This window comes from Cynoglossus semilaevis, chromosome 16, assembly GCF_000523025.1.
Source record: "Cynoglossus semilaevis isolate Cse_v1.0 chromosome 16, Cse_v1.0, whole genome shotgun sequence".
In the NCBI taxonomy this organism is placed as follows: Eukaryota; Metazoa; Chordata; class Actinopteri; order Pleuronectiformes; family Cynoglossidae; genus Cynoglossus; species Cynoglossus semilaevis.
In genome coordinates this window covers 14,665,594-14,681,654 of record NC_024322.1, presented here as the reverse complement: position 1 = coordinate 14,681,654, position 16,061 = coordinate 14,665,594, and the positions used below count along the sequence as shown (strand labels likewise).

Here is a 16,061-nt window from a genome sequence, read left to right as displayed (position 1 = left end):
GCTTAAAATTTAAATAAAAAATTGGGAGACTTATGAAAAAAATTGCTTAAAATTTAAACGCCCCTCATAATAAAAAATATCAACCGCTGTCCACAAATTATTGTTAAAAACCTAGAACTATTACTTTCTTTCTTGTTTGAAGTAGGACAAAAGTGTATAAAGCCCAGTACTTGTTTACATGGACAGGTCAAACCATCAACACCACAGAGAGCTGCTAGATTTCTCTGCAGACACTGTTGTTAACGGTTGTTTTTCCACACACTAGTCCAGTGCGGAGGCTCGCTTCTCTCTCTGTCTCTCTCTCTCTCTCTGTCACAACTCTGCACTGAAGAGAATAGAAAACAGACTACATATCAAAAAGTGTTGCAAATTGTTTAGTCAATGCTGCACAACATGTGATTCTGACTCAGCCTCAGGTTCAAAAGAGCAGATTTCACCCACCCAACTTAACTCACAGAGAAACTTTAAGACATTGTTAAAATTAGGGTATTTAGCAAAATAGTTTAATACATTGGTAAACCATGGTTTTATTTCAGATAGAATCATTATAGTGACACAAAGCCAGTCACACAGGTTCTATAGAACTTCTCGGTTCCAGACAGCAAGGAAGAAAACGACCTTTTCCTCAACATGATCAAAAGCCATGTTCCACTGAAGGTCGTGCATTTGACGGGTTTCAGCAACAACCAGACAGTTATATCAGACTGATATAAGAACATTGTGAAACCAGCAGCTCTGACCTTGAGGGGAAAACAGGATTGTTTTTCTTTACACAGCAACAGTGTGAAATATAATATGTGCAAATTTAAAAATGTTCTTCTTAAATAAAATAAAGAGCAATTAAGCATTTTTCCTTATACTGATAACACAAATGTTGCAATACACTGTTATTGTAGAAATGCTTGTTTTGTCTGTGCTGCATTGACACATTGATATACAGTCAGTGCGATGAATTAAACAAAGCAGTAACCTTATATGTGCATACTTGTCAGATGAGTGAAAGGGAAATAGGAGCAGCAACTACTGCGCATAGTGTGTTTAATAATGAAAGAGAGAATATAAGATGGCACAGACTCATGTTCACGTCAACAGACGTTACAGTTTAGTTTGCCATAATGTTACTGAGGATATTCTGTTGATGTTTACACTGAACACACCACTGCAAACTATATTTGCTGATGGATATTAAAGGGGGTGTATGTTATTCTAGAGTGAAAATAATGTTTATTTGATTTTGCTACATTGTGTCTTAATGTATTTTGGCTACCGCAAGTTGTAATTAATCAGCACCTAATTAAGACAAAGCTCTGTAAACACAGTCTGAACTGTCGCCACCCAGTGCCAGATCAGAGCCAGCATGACCTTGGGAAGAAAATCAAAACCCTCAGTCCATGCCAGCTTCATTTTACTGCAGACGAAAAGGGGATTTCTGGATATTTCACTCAGCACATGACTGATAAAGGAGTTTTAGAGTTTTGAAATGTGGTAATAGGGGTTAGCAGCACTTGGGTGGAGTGGAGTGGCAGGAGCTGAGGCTTTAGACTTTGATGTGGATCGCTTTTCTCCAGGTGAACCCCAATAGGAAAGATCAGAGAACTGAGAGGATGGTAGAGAACAGAGCAGAGTGTCAGAGTGTCTGCCTAATTCTGTAATTCTCCACAGCAGTGTGTAGTTAATTTGAATCTCTTGCCTACAAACTAGTGATGATTACTTTTGGAATACATTTGATAGTCTAAGTCTTTAGACAAATGGTGGCTGTGGATTAGAAGGTATAGTGAATAATTATTTTTTCGCTCCACAAAATGTATTGTAAACACCTTCACGGAATCATTGGCACCGTGGAATCATTATGTACAAAACAAAATTTCATTCATTTAATTATTCATTCATTAAACGATTGTACTATGCCAAGTCCATAGACAAAATTATTTCCGCCTATAATCCACAAGGTGGCAGTATATACAAATCAGCTGTTTGAGTTGCGACTCTGAGATGACTATCCAACACTATAATTATTCTTTCGTCGTCAGTGCCAAAACAGAGATAACACAGATGAAAAACAAATTTCCAGAAATATAGTGTAGTTTTTTTTATTTCGAGGATTTTCTTTTTTCTTCCAGTATTGACATATTTTATTTTATTTCCCTTAAATTAACATGAATTAGTCACAAAGGAAAACAATTGGATGGCACATTTTTGTCAACGTTTTTCATTGGATAGAATTTGATATTCGAGTCATTTGCAAAATATTGTATCGTTATACAACGATAGCATCCAAATCCTATACAGCACTTTTATATATTATCTAAGCAATAGCTTGGGTGCAGTGGTCTGTGCTTTTCAGGTTCTTTGTTTTCTCTCATATGCAAAGTGATGCAGTGCATGTGGCAAGAGCACTAATTGCGTGTGAGTCACACTCCAGTGACTCATGTTAATGACCATGAAAGTTAAATGTTATATTTACTTTGGTCTCCAGCTCAGCCTACACATAAATTATCTACTGATACAAATTAATGTTACACTGACCCAGCGGACAACTGGGAATGTGACTGAAGAGGGACATACGGAGAAGAAGGCTGATCTGCTATTTAAAATTATGTCTATTTTAATTTAAAATAATTTATTTAAAAAATGATATGATCTTGTTTTAATATCAGGCTTTCAGTGACATGTTTTCATTTAAAAATATAGTTTATATAATTTGCCTTTTTCAGGAAAAGGACTGGGCATTACATTACCAATCAATAGTAATAATTTGTTTTGTTAACTCTGAATTCAAAATAGATTGCCTTTCTCACTCACCACTAACAAGAAACATTACTTGATTATTTTTTTTGCATAAGGTCTTTGCCCCTTTTTTTATTTGAAAAAAAAAACCCCAGTTTCAATCATTTATCAGACACACTTATCCCTCACTGACAGCTTTTGATTAAAAAATAAATCATGCATAAAATTTCAATTGCAGACACTCTCTTTCCCCACTCGAGTTGCTGAAGTTTGGCACTTTAAATGTTAACACTCTAATCAAAGTGTGGGCTTCAGTTAACCCACCTACAGTATGCATATGGACGTTTTATATTCATCAGTATATGCTTGACCCTGTAATTAGTGCAGTGAGACTGATTCAGAACTGGCAATCACAGCTGTGCATGGTGATTATAATGTTCTGGTCTTCTTTAAAAGTTTAGCTGACATTCTGTACAACCTTCGTAGCCCTATACTATCTAAATGTTTTTGTATATGTTATTTATTTATTGGTGTGTGGGTGGATGGAGGTCCATTTCCATTTGGCTTTAAAGTTCAAAAACGTTGGACAAATCACATATTTTAGAGTTTGTCAAAACATCTTAGGAATGTGAAATACAATCAATTTTTATTTCTCTTTATAGATTAAAAAGTGCAATTTTATTGGAATTTTCGGATATAAAAAACAACGAAAACAATAAACTTGCCTCTGGAATTTAAAAAGAACATAATACATTATAGTAATCAAAATTCCGATTATGTAAAAAAAAAATGTAATTAACGTGCTGTACTTACCTCTAACAAGATCCCGATGTTTGAATCACCGGGACAAGGGGTTTGCCGTTTATCCCGGATTTTATTTTGAAAGAAAAAAGGAAATCTTATTTTGTAGGTCACACCAGCTTCCTGCATTGTGAGTTGTGGTTGTGGTTACGTCGGGTCTTTGATAGCAAGAAGGCAATAATGTCCGAAAAAACGGAGGTCAACCTGACAGGAGTCAAACAAAGTCAAGGAGTGTGGTTAGTCAAGGTTAGTTCATCTGCAATTCAACATATAAACCAGTGATAATCAATTTCCTGGACTCTAGACGACACAGACGGTGTTTAGGTGAACAGGTGCAACTGATGTAATCAACGGCCACTGATTAGATTAAGAAATTATAAACATTACTACATACGATACGATATATATATCTATATATAGATATATATATCACAGTAACATTCTGTAGCGTGTTTTTAAGTGTATTTAACTTTTAAGTTTATGATGATAAACCTGCAGTAATTATGTCGGACAACGTCACTTTAAAATATTAATCTTAATTAGCCGTTATACAGAGCCGCTTGTAAACACAGCTGTTTAAAAAAAAAGTACGAATATAATTTAGTTAGTTAACATCTTTGACCAAACATTAAAAATATGTTTTCCAAAGCCTAAAAACATTGAGTCAATGTGGCTTATATTACCACGTCACCTTAGTAAAACAACTTACTGTAGACTAGAGAAGATAATTCCTTGTAAAAAAAAAGAACAAATCTTGAAATATATATGACATACAGTATTTCCGTAAAATAAATTTGACTTTTTTAAAAAATATATTCTGTTATTTAAGATAACAATTTCAGTTTATGACAAGACCAGTTGGTAATGGTATTTTGCATAGTTCCCAAATAAAGGATTTGTATTTTGTCATAATTTGTTTGGAACTCATTTTTTTACAAACACACACACACACACACACACAAACAAGATCAAAATCGTATAGTAAACAAAAAGTTACGAATCATATCATATAATAAGTATCATGAGTTTAACGTTACATCCCGAGTAAGGTATAATGACAATTGTGACAGTGTAATCACAACAGGAAATGTCCACGTTGTCTTAGACGCGTGACTATGTCATCTCTACTTTGTGTGTTACCAGGTTCCTAAGTATTTATCTCAGCAGTGGGACAAGGCTACAGGAGAAGTTGGAAAGATCTCCATTAATAAGTAGGTTCCTACGGTTGGTGATCGACATTTAAAACCACTAACATTTAAATTTTTCTACTCACGACTGCTCTTCTCGTTCTGTTGACAGAAAACAAGGAAAGACAGAGGTGAGTTTCGTGTTGTGCTTCATAGACCTGACAATTGTAATAGGTGTATTATGTAAAAATAATGTGTTGATATAGGAAAGTATCCATAATTGAACGTTTAATCTGGAAAGACTATTATACACGAATGTAGACAGTGCCCTCTCGTGGCCATCTATGATGTAGCGTACATTTTTTACATTATAAGTTGTTCGTAATATAAGTTAGAGAAACAGCCAAACTACTACTGTATTTTTTTTAGCTGGATCATAATGCAAATTATCTTCCCCTGCATTATTCCCCATTTTGTCATGTTAGCAGTTATTTTCTGTTGTTGTTCGTGGTCTCAGTGTTTGCTGTTGACTCAGTTCATTCGTAGGGATGAGCAAATCAAGTTCATGAACTTAGCCGATGAATCAGACCAGGCTGTTGTTGGCCAGTGTCTTGATTGCGCTGTGTTTCTCAGGTGCATTTCAGTCTAAATGCAGAGCTGAGTGCCCCGGCCGCTGCAGAGGAGAAGGAAGGATTGCCGCAGGTGCCAAGAGATCATCCCTTCACCATGCACTCAGTGGGTGGACAGACCTTGGCTGTTTTCAGCCAGAGTAACACAGGTCAGACTGCAGCTCAACTCAACTCTCACTCTGTTTTCTTTTAAAACACCATTGAAGAAACACATTTAGCAGAGAGTAGCAGGCTTCAAACTGGCATTTTATAACTTCAAATTTATGAGTTGAATCATGTGGTGCACGATATTTTAAACAGGCTCTTTGGTGTCAAAAAGTCTTTGTCTTTTTCTTCTGAACACGGTGTTCAGAAGAAAAAGACAAAGACCACCAACAGAAACAGAAATTATGAGAATCAAGTAATATGTTAAGAATCTTCTTTTGTGCTATTTTGCCTCGCTGAAGCTGTAGACTCTTTTATCCGACAGCTATAGCACATCGCTTATGGTCTTCTTCTAGTGTTACAGTTCCACGACAAGCAGTGCACTTAATGCAGTGGGTTTTCACATGGTCTTCTTCATGTCTTCTTTTTCTTCTGAACACGCAGTTACTGCGGTTATTTACAGTTACTGTTGCCTTTCTTTCAACTATAACTCACCACTGACCCTTGGCATCAACATGGGGGTTGACCCTGAGGGCTGCTGCTAAGCGGATATTGTTTTTTTTTTTGGACCATTCTGTGTAAACAATTTAAATAACTCTGTGATAAAATCACATCAGATCAGTAGACGTCAAACTACTTAGACTCATCAGTGCAGACTAAAAGATCCACTCCCTAACCCCACAAACCTTGACACTTTAAAAAGCCTCCAATGTCTTTGTTAGTTTACTTTTATTAGTTTTCTTGCTCAATGTTGAGAAACACTGATTTTTGCTGCAGCCATGATGTGTCATCCTGCTGACTAAATCAGACACTGAGCACAAAAACAACAGCTGGAATCATTTGTGTGTTTCAATACCCCAACGGCACTGCATCCGGGTGTGTCACCTTCACTTGACCTCCTTAATGTAACAGACTATTTCAGTATCTAAATTTAATTATTGGGAGAAAATTGAGAACACACAAAGGCTGTACAAAGAGAAGTGAAATGGAATCAAATCAGTGGTGATAATTTCCCAGCGTCTCAGCAGGAGGCAGAGACGTTCTATTCAAGAACAGTTCTGCACCTCTCCGTGTGCCAGTGCTCGGCTACAATTGAATTATTGGTTCTCAACCTTCTAAGGGTGTTGTTGAATTTGGGTGTTGATGGCACGAAACGCTCCGGCATGTTTTTAAAGATCTGAAACTGCAGCCAAGCTGGATTAACACACAAATGTTGTATTGTTTGGCCAAATCCCGCTCTCGAGACAGAGTAAAAAGTTTTTATTGTCAAAAAGATTGGATTTATCATTATTCTCATATTTTTTAGAAATATTAGAATTATCCGCATTATTTGCGCTAATTAGTCTTCTGTACTCCCTGTACATTATTTGCGCTAATTAGTCTTCTGTGCTCTCTGTTTAATTATGTTTATAACAACATTGATTTATAATTAGTCATAGTTAATGAGGATACAAAGGTTACAGAGGTTAAACAAATGACACACACTGTACTTTGCATCTGCAAAATACCCACAGCGTCATCCACTGACGTCCATCAGCCGATGCTACCTTTCTGATTGTAAATCACATGCGTTTTGTGCCATCAATGAGTTTGTCCTGTTGTCAAATGTATATGTTGTTTGGCTACAAAGCAGATTCTCTTAGTATTGTCACTCTCCTGTAGAAATGCAGAATGTAGAACAGCCAGTCAGTGAGTTTTCACTGAAGTACAGTAATGATCGTTACCACAGTTAATGGCCGTTATTCTCTTATCGACTGCTCTCACAAAAACTAGAAACTGTAATTTAGGTCTGTTTGCCAAAAAAAAAAATTTTTTTTAGTAGTACACTTGAAGTTGTTTGTGCTTTTGCCGTGATGACCGATGGGTTCCCACGAGCTACATCTCTATTCCTGTCAGTAAACTGGAAGAGAAATAAAAATAAACCTTTCTCTTCATCACCGCACATCCGAAAGCCACGAGGTTTATTTCATCACCGCCCTCGTGCACTTTAAATGTACCCACACTTGCATGTGCATTAATGCCTCCCACATGTGATAATGGATTTTTTTTCCTATCACTTTTTTTCTGTCGGTAAGGTTTTGCCTAAAAAAAAAAAAATTAGAATTCATTTGAATAACTGAAAATCCATTCGGCCTTGAACAAAGCTGCCACAGTGCTGTGTTTGAAGAGAGAGAAAATGCTCAGAAAGATATTCTTGTGTTAGTGAATGTGGAACTGTGGCATTCAGCAGGTGTGAAAAGCTCTTTCTCTTTTTTTTTTAATATCTCAGAGATGTCAGTGTTGGCTTCACTGTGAAAGTGGGATAATGTCCTCATAGATGTGCTACTGTATGGGCTGTATGTTTACCTGATGCCGCCTACAAGAAAGTGGGCTGCATGACACCGGTCTCCCACTCGCTTTTATGCTCCCTCGCTCCCTTCCTTTAAACGTCTCTTTCTCACTTTCCCTCTGCACTCTCACCGTGCACCATACACACCTGCCCCGGTTTGATCTGCATGTGTGCTCTCACACACTTCGTCTCACTCCTACTCACATATCACCATAGCTGTAGCTCTCAGATGAAGCTGGTTTAACATTTTTCAAATAACAAATTCAGTTAATTCATGTTACTTAAGTATAAATTGAAAAGCGGAAATGAATGCATTTCTTTTGTGGCAGTCACATCTCCTTAAGCACTAGAGATGGACAAACATCTAAATTCCCTTAAGGCTTCAGTGCGGTGGCGATGCTGGTCTGTGGGGAGAAGCTTCTTTTTATTCTCATCTACTTAAAAAAGAAATCCTGCTTGTAAAAATATAAGTAAAATAAGATGAAAAGCAAAAATATAGCAAAGAATGATATGATATAAACTAAAAGAAGAAGCCAGAATTATTATTCCCAATATCCACTGCTATAAACATGAAACATGTATTAAACAGCAAACGCACAACAGGCTGTAGGATGGAACTGACAAAGAAAATATTCTCTCATTTTTTCAAAGCACTATCAAAAAAAAGAAAAGCTAGTCACGCTTCTTAAACAGTTTGTCCAATCATCATGCAGAAGCCCAGCTTCCATGCCGGCCCAGTTGGAGGTCTGAATTTCTGGACAAATTAACTGCTCCAGATACATGCAGACGCAGCCCCCCTCTCTCCCTCCTCCCATCTTTTTGATAGCTCCCAAGTATTTGATAGCTGTTTTATGCAGCTAAATAACGTCTGCTATTTTATTTTTTTTCCTGGAAGAAACCGTTTTTTAAAGAATGCAGTGTTTTGCTAATTGTCAGGCAGGTCTCCCGCCTCAGGTCTTTGATAATGAATCTTCCACGTTCCTTATTGATTGGGTGTTTTCTGGCAGAGACTCTGCCCGTCAGTTCACTTAACAAATTTACCATGGGAGTAGAGTCAGGACCATCAGTGGGTCAACCAATAATGATCACAGTGATTTTCCAGAGATGGATCAGGAACCCACTCCTGTTAATGTCTTGGGAAGTTGTCATGTTGAAAGACCTGATGACCCAGGTTTGACCCCGACTGCTCGAGGTCTGTTATTGGTTAATTCTTCTTACTTTCCACCTTCTTCATAGTTTCATCCACCCTCCCCAGATTCCGAGTCGCCAATGCACTGAAGCATTCCTACAACATCATACTCCCACCTTCAACCTCCTGCGTTTCACTACACGTCACCCTTCCTTATTCACACATGGCCGAAACACACAAAGTTAACGATGACAGTTATGAAAGCCACACTGATAAAAATTGTTCACGTCAGTTCTCTCCGAGACAAACATGTAATCCGGGCGTTCAGTGTATTCCAGATATTTTACGCTCCGGGTAATCCATTCCTCCTTCGCTGTCTTACTGCCAACCATTCAATGAGCCAACAATAGCAAGAGGTTTCTAACGCTAACAGACGCCAGTGATTGATGCTCACACAAATACCGTCTGACATGCCTTTTGTACTGTAGCGCTGCTAGCTAAATGTTCCTCCATTATTTCCTCTCTCGTTGTTCTGCTTTGTTCCGGCGAGGACCAGGTATTGATTAAGAGGTTGCCAAGCAACAGGCTTAGTTACCACAGAAGCGTACAGAGGAGAAAAGAAGGCCAGATGTGATGATGTTCTGCTTGGTTACAGTATATGACTTTAGTCTAAGTGCAAAGCCTTTTCACTACAACCTGTGAGTCCTTGAGCTCTTCTTGTCTGTCATTCATTTTCTCCATTTGAACATTTCAAGTGCTTCAACTTTGACACGGCAGCTTTTAATACATTATATAGAAACACTTTTTAAATTATCATTAACTTATTCACAAAGTACTTGGTGAAGTTTTGATTTTTTTTCTTTTTCATGTAGCATTGCATTCTAGTATTACTGCACTTTGACAAACCAACAGCTTTAGCATTGCTGAGAAATCCTATATGAGGCTCCAGACTGTAACTACCGCATGTTACACAAGTATTTTTTTTCTCGTTATCATCTAAATACACAGATTGCTTTCCATGTAGACAATCTCACCAGTTTCAAAGATAATCGTTTATCTTTTAATCAGCTGTATCCCAGTGTCTTCTCCGGAAATGCCTTCCCAGGGAGTTGTGCAAAGATAATCAAAAGGGCTGGCAACAAGAAAGAGGAGAGCTGACATCAGTTACAAGAGACAATCGAAAAGCTTGTGTAAAATTATGTCAAAAATCTTCTCTCTATTGTTTGAATTTTCTTGGAGTGTTTTGCAGTGTGTTTGTTTATATTTAAATTACTAGGGTCGTCCCAATACCATTTTTGGGGGGTGGAAAACTAAACAAAAAAAACCCCCCAAAAAACAATACAATACAATTTGTTTTACTTGAAACAGAGTACCATCAAGGATAATTCTTTAGAATGGGTTTCAATAAAATACAGTGAACTGGTGGAAGGCTCAGATATACTGTACTGTAAAGGTGTGAAGTAAACAACTCTGTGGGCAACAGGGTGGAGTGTGGAGATAGAGAGTTGAATTTTCTCTTCATTAACAGAAGGCTAACTCAGTCACATTAAACTAAAAAGTGTTTAAACCTAAACTGCAATTAAATTAAACAATTGATAAAGAAACTAAAGATAAAATTAAAAAACAGAAATGACCAGTGAGCTGCTGGTTGTATTTGAAATCTGTGACGCAGTATCAGGTTGCTGGATCGGCATATGCTTTTGAGTACAAGTAGTATTTGAATGTAGTATCTGGCCAGTATATTGGTGCATCCCCACAAAATACCTATTATTGCAAAAGCATTTTTATCTCATTGCGATTCAAGGGTTCAGGCTCAGGTTTTAGTTGAAGAAACAGAGAAAAAGAATTAGAAATAATTTGAACCCCAATCAGGCCATCTGCTGGTCTCTTGTTGTATTAGCTCATAAAAACTTTGCTGTGATGCTAAACCGCTGCGTTGAACTGCTGACTGTTGGAGGAGATTTGTCGATGAGATGTGGTTAGATATGCGTTGCTCATCCCAGAAGTGTGGCTCGTGAAAACTAGAGGGTCAAAAAGGAAAACCCTCTGGACTGATGGCTCTCGAAAAACTTGTGAAGGACACTGACGACGCACACGCACAAATGACTGAACCCATTCATGACAATTCAATATAAAGGTCCTGTAAAACAATTCACAGCCAGCATTTCAGCTTGTCCTCTTACTGCAGTGAAAGTCTGTAACTAATACCTGTATACTGGCCACAGACAGCGGTCCTGAAACGTAGTCAGGGCTCTGATTGCTGTGTGAAAAAAAAAAAAAAATCCTGTGACACAAGAGCCAACAAACAGGGCGTTTCAAGAGATTTATGCGTTGTGAAGTGGAGCCAGAGGAGATCAAAACGATTTCAGCACATTCCACAGATGCTCGATTATATTAAGATCAGGTTTAGAGGGCACCTTGAACTGTTCGCTCTGTTCCTCACTCCCTTCTCCAACAATGACGGCTGTGTCCTGCACCAAAAGGCCACTGCCATCAGAGAATATTACTGCACACAGATCTGGTCTGCAGCATTGTGTTAAGACTGGTGACACATGACACGGGGACGTCTCTGCATCTCTGTTTCTGATGTGGATAATAGTAGCATGACTTTTTTTCTAAGACAAGAGGACAACAAATGTCTGATCCTCAGAATGATAGCGAGCCTTTTTCAATTGATACAAGACTTTTGTTTTGCCAATTCCATTAACTATTGACAGAGACATCCATTTGACCCCTGATTGGACTGCGTCATAATACCCAAGTATTCAGGTTCACTATCTGCCAGAACAAACAGGAGACTTTTAACTGAGCTGTCACATCTGAGTGCTGTCATTTAGAGATCTACTTAAAGGACCTGGAAGTTAGCAATTGTTTTACTGATTTTCTGGCCAGTTCCCAATCGTATAAAGAGGACGAGCCAGACAACTAGGACTCTTTATTGCATGCACCTAATAGCTGCTAAAAAAACAATTTGTCCCAGCAGACTCTGTAAGGAGCAGCAGCTGAATCACTGTGGTTTTTAACCTGCTCCTCTTTTAAGGGGAAAATACACAAGGTGCTGACTCACTCAGAATGTTCTTATGCAGAGAAATGTCAGCAGGTGAATAACGACAGAATGAAAAGTCATTTAGACACTTAGACACTAAAGTTAGCTCACATAAAATTATTAAATATTGTATGGTAATGAAATATTTTTCATTTAAAAGTAAATAGTGAAATATTGAGGTACTCAAACAACAAATATATAATTCAATATTACATGCAGCGTGCCTCATGACTCTACTTGTACTAAAAAACAGGTACTGATCCAGAGACCCAATACTTTTAAATGGCACTTTCATCTGGTTCATTGCATATTTATTGAAACCCAAGAAGAAGTATTAATGACAGTACTCAGTATCACTGATTACAAGAGTACAAATACTTATGTAATCTGATTAGTTTGATTAAAAAAAAATTGAATCGTTGTCTCACATGACAGTGGCTAATGATGTAAGTCAGGGCTTCAGCCTGATCAGAAGTTGTCTCACATGACAGTGGCTAATGATCAGGGCTTCACTCTGATCAGAGGACCTGAGGTGGACTGACACGGACATGGCTACAGGTAGAACAACATGAGTAGGAATGGCTGTGATTTAAGATGTGCTACTTCTCAGGTATAAAACGCAGCAGCAGAGAGTGAGTCGGTAATTGTGCCGCGGGGAAATTGTCCCGTGTCCTTTTATGTTCCTCTGATTTTCTGCCTGACATAAATGTTCATCCAACGCCTGCTGGGCTTTCACACAAGAGACATGTGACACCCAGGGTAATGAGAGTGGACAAAACATGATGCTCTGTCCACAGCAGATGTACAGTGGGTCTCTGTGAGAAGGTCACTGAAGGACCGATGTTGTACTGGTCCACGGAAGGAACAACTGAATTCCAAATTCTCCTGGCTACTGATGACTTGTTGATATAAGCTAAACAATTACAGCTACTTTATTTAACTTAGGGAAGATAAACAAATCCAGCTGGGCTTCAACATATTAACACCTCGGATGCCGGTAATATTTGAACCTTACATTGAAATGTGTGATGATCTTTAGTTTTACATTCTGGCTCCAGTATAATATTGGTAGACTGCTGTTATTACTACAGCTCTCTTCTATTTTTTTACACCAGGGTTGAATACATCGTCTGTTTTATTTCCCCTGCCTTCGCTAGAACTTTTTATTAATATTAAAACCCATTTTTCTGTTTTCATCCTTTTGTCACTCAGTTCCAGTGCACCAGTGCATTGTATTATGTTACTGTCGGTAACAAACTAAGAATAGTATTGTTATTGTAATGAAAATCAATCGAGGAGGTACTGATGTGTTTTGCAGAGTCGCTTTGTTCAACAGTACAACAACAAAAAAACAAAACTTGCCTGGTACAGTTCTGAAGCTGAGTCTGTCTGATGTCCAGGGTGCGGAGGGAATGCGTTCTTTGATTCGCTGTGGGGTCTGACCTCAGTGAAGTTCTCTCAGCTTCAGCTCAACATCTGAAAAATTAATTGCTCTTTCTGCGGAGAAAAATGCCACAACAAAAACCACAAAACCAGCTTCTGTTGTACATGTAGCCAATGATTCATCTGTGACTGTACATGTCAGCGATTGTGTTTGCACGCTTATACCAAATTCAGTCATCTGGAGGCCGAATGTTTGCGTTAGAACGTCCCGTCTCCTCCGTCTTCCTGCAGAGTCTGTGGTTTATAAAGTGCAGTTCTATATGCGTAAGGCTGTATTTGTAGTGTTTGTTGAGGTCCAGTAGACGCAGCCTCGGGACGGGATACGGATGAGGACTTTATTTGACGTTTGCACACACACCTCTGGTCTGAGTATGTGGGAATATTTGCACAGAGCCTGGAGCCCAAACTGAAGTCATAAATATATAAACAAGCTGCACAATAAATATAGTATTGTACCTTTGACTTGTGTTATGTAAAAAAAAAAGGCTTACGTTGATGCTGGTCTTTTTTGTTTTTTACAGTCATCGAGTCTTAAATGGTTTTTTAATCATCCCTATATTTTCTATGTGGAGCTGCTTGATTTTGATTGATTTTTAATCATCCCTATATTTTCTATGTCGAGCTGCTTGATTTTGATTTGATTTTAACTGTCACTTAAACCCTGATTTTAAAATTGTTAGTCTGTTATTTCTGAACTCTTCAAACTTTTGATCACACACTTGAAAAAACATCTATTAGATTTGAATAATTTTACCATGTGATAGAGATGAGAGCTATAAGATAAACATCATTATTGTTCTTTTAGACCTGTATACATTGTACTATATACATATAGTAATACTCTCTAAAGGGCCTACATAATATATGTCATATATTCAGACCAATTCAAACAAATACCTAAAAAAAAACGACTGTTTTGTTCTGCACCTCTGCGCTGTCTGTGTTTCTTACTTGTGAGTTTGCTGCCTTCTCATGTGTCTCTGAGCTGGGAGTAAAAAAGCAAGATTCCCTCTCGTCTCCCCTCTCCTCCTCCTCCTCCTCCTTCATCATCTCCTCACACTGTTTCCTTCTCCTCCTACTCGTTGGCTCTCTTTCTGGAGACTGGGGGGGAAAAAAAAAACAGAGAAATGTTAGTCATTTTCTGGCCAAGCGGCACCATGCTAAGACATCACACAACAAGGGGGAGGAAAGGGGGGGAGTGAAAGCGCGAGAGAGGGTGATAGAGTGAGATAAAAAGAGGATAAGATAGGGTGAGAAAGAGAGTGAGCCGAGTTCGCCCAGCAACAGGTGAAAATGACACTTTATCTGATCTCTTGTCTTTTCTCGTCCCCTGTTTTTAAACATTTAAAATATATTATGGTACTGGAGAAAATTAAAAAGAAACTCTGGATGATATTTTATACTGATTAATACTCTGTATTGTGTGAGTTTTATTTTGATGCTCAGCCTCAGCTTGAATGTTTTGTTTGTGAGCAGTGGGCTGTGAGTGATGAGGTCACAGTGATGTCAGAGGGTGGATGTGGGCGTATGAGTCACGACACAGGTGTAGTGGCTGCAGGGCTGGTGTTCTGATGGCTGTCGACCACAACAGCAGGTTTCAGGGATGTTTGTTTAAAGGATGGCCGTCACAAAAGGTTTAAACATCGGGAGGAATGACGTCACGAAACATAATCTCATCTCATCGTCTCGCTTCTCCGTGTTTGGATTGAATAGATTTAAACTTCTCAACTCCCACCAATTCCCATAAATGGATCCTGACGCACGTTTGTGTCGGGATTGTTTGGATGTAAAGGGAGCCAGGCTGGTTCTGGCACAGAGAGGGTGGTTCCCTGCCAAACACAGTCACCGTACACTCCACAGTTGAACGCATCTTTCTGATTGAATATAGACGTTATATGGATGTATTTACTTTGTTATTCCTCTAACATGCACTGGCCTGTTGGTCATCATCAACCTGTGGGCAGTAACTGCTAAGATGCGTGTTTTCTTCTGTGATTATTTAAGATCATTATCTGACGTGTGTTTCACCCCTACAAAAAAATAAAATAAATATATATTTATAGTTACAATAGTATATTTCTGTTACCAGGCATTTTACAGAAATATACTGAAAACAACTCTGTGATTTTCTATAATGAATTCTGTAAATACTTGTATTTAGCTATTTGCAGTTAAGTAGGTTGTAAAAAAAAAATCCACTCTAGTGACTGGGAAATGTGGGATGTAGCCTTTATAGACAGAGGCAGAGTGTATTGTGTAAAGTTTAACAAGAATGAGGAGCTACATTTGTAAACATCTGAGCTTTCAAGTTGTTTTTTTATTGCATGAACATGAACATGAACTGATGAATACAGTATGAAAACTGGTATTTAGTTGTCAGGAATCTGGTACTGGTCTGTGGCTTTGTGGGCCAAATTAAAATTACTGTGTTGTTAAATGGGTTATTGAATTTATCCAGAATTCACAGATCATTTTTTATTGTAAGTAATTTTTATCCAGAATTCACAGATCATTTTTTGTTGTAATTAAAAGTAAGTAATCCAACCAATGACACAACAAGAATACCCCACAGAGGGGCGCCCCTGGAGTGAATACATTCACTTTTATCTGATTTAATCGAGTTACACAAATGAAAGTCAGAGACCTGTTAAAATGAACATGCTGCTGCTGCAACACGACAGCTGCC

At 38.1% G+C, this 16,061-nt stretch overlaps 1 protein-coding gene and 1 long non-coding RNA gene across 7 annotated transcripts in view; one reads left to right on the top strand and one right to left on the bottom strand.

Moving 5' to 3' along the window:
• Positions 1–17: 17 nt before the first annotated feature.
• On the bottom strand, positions 18–10,022 carry LOC112488293 (uncharacterized). Its single transcript, XR_003052186.1, has 3 exons — positions 9,921–10,022; positions 3,541–3,732; positions 18–1,596 (listed from the first exon to the last, which is right to left on the bottom strand). It is a non-coding gene; the product is annotated as an uncharacterized LOC112488293 (long non-coding RNA).
• The window catches only part of LOC103392281 (general transcription factor IIF subunit 2), a 31,887-nt gene continuing 19,473 nt past the window's right edge, over positions 3,648–16,061 (top strand). For all 6 annotated transcript variants that reach the window (XR_003052183.1, XR_003052185.1, XR_003052184.1 and 3 more), the window contains exons 1-4: positions 3,648–3,774; positions 4,672–4,739; positions 4,828–4,846; positions 5,289–5,433. Coding sequence is in view for 1 of the 6 variants with exons in the window: in XM_025063812.1 (XP_024919580.1) it covers positions 3,709–3,774; positions 4,672–4,739; positions 4,828–4,846; positions 5,289–5,433 (298 nt within the window). In the remaining 5 variants the exon portion in view is untranslated. The remainder of the gene's footprint in view (positions 3,775–4,671; positions 4,740–4,827; positions 4,847–5,288; positions 5,434–16,061) is intronic.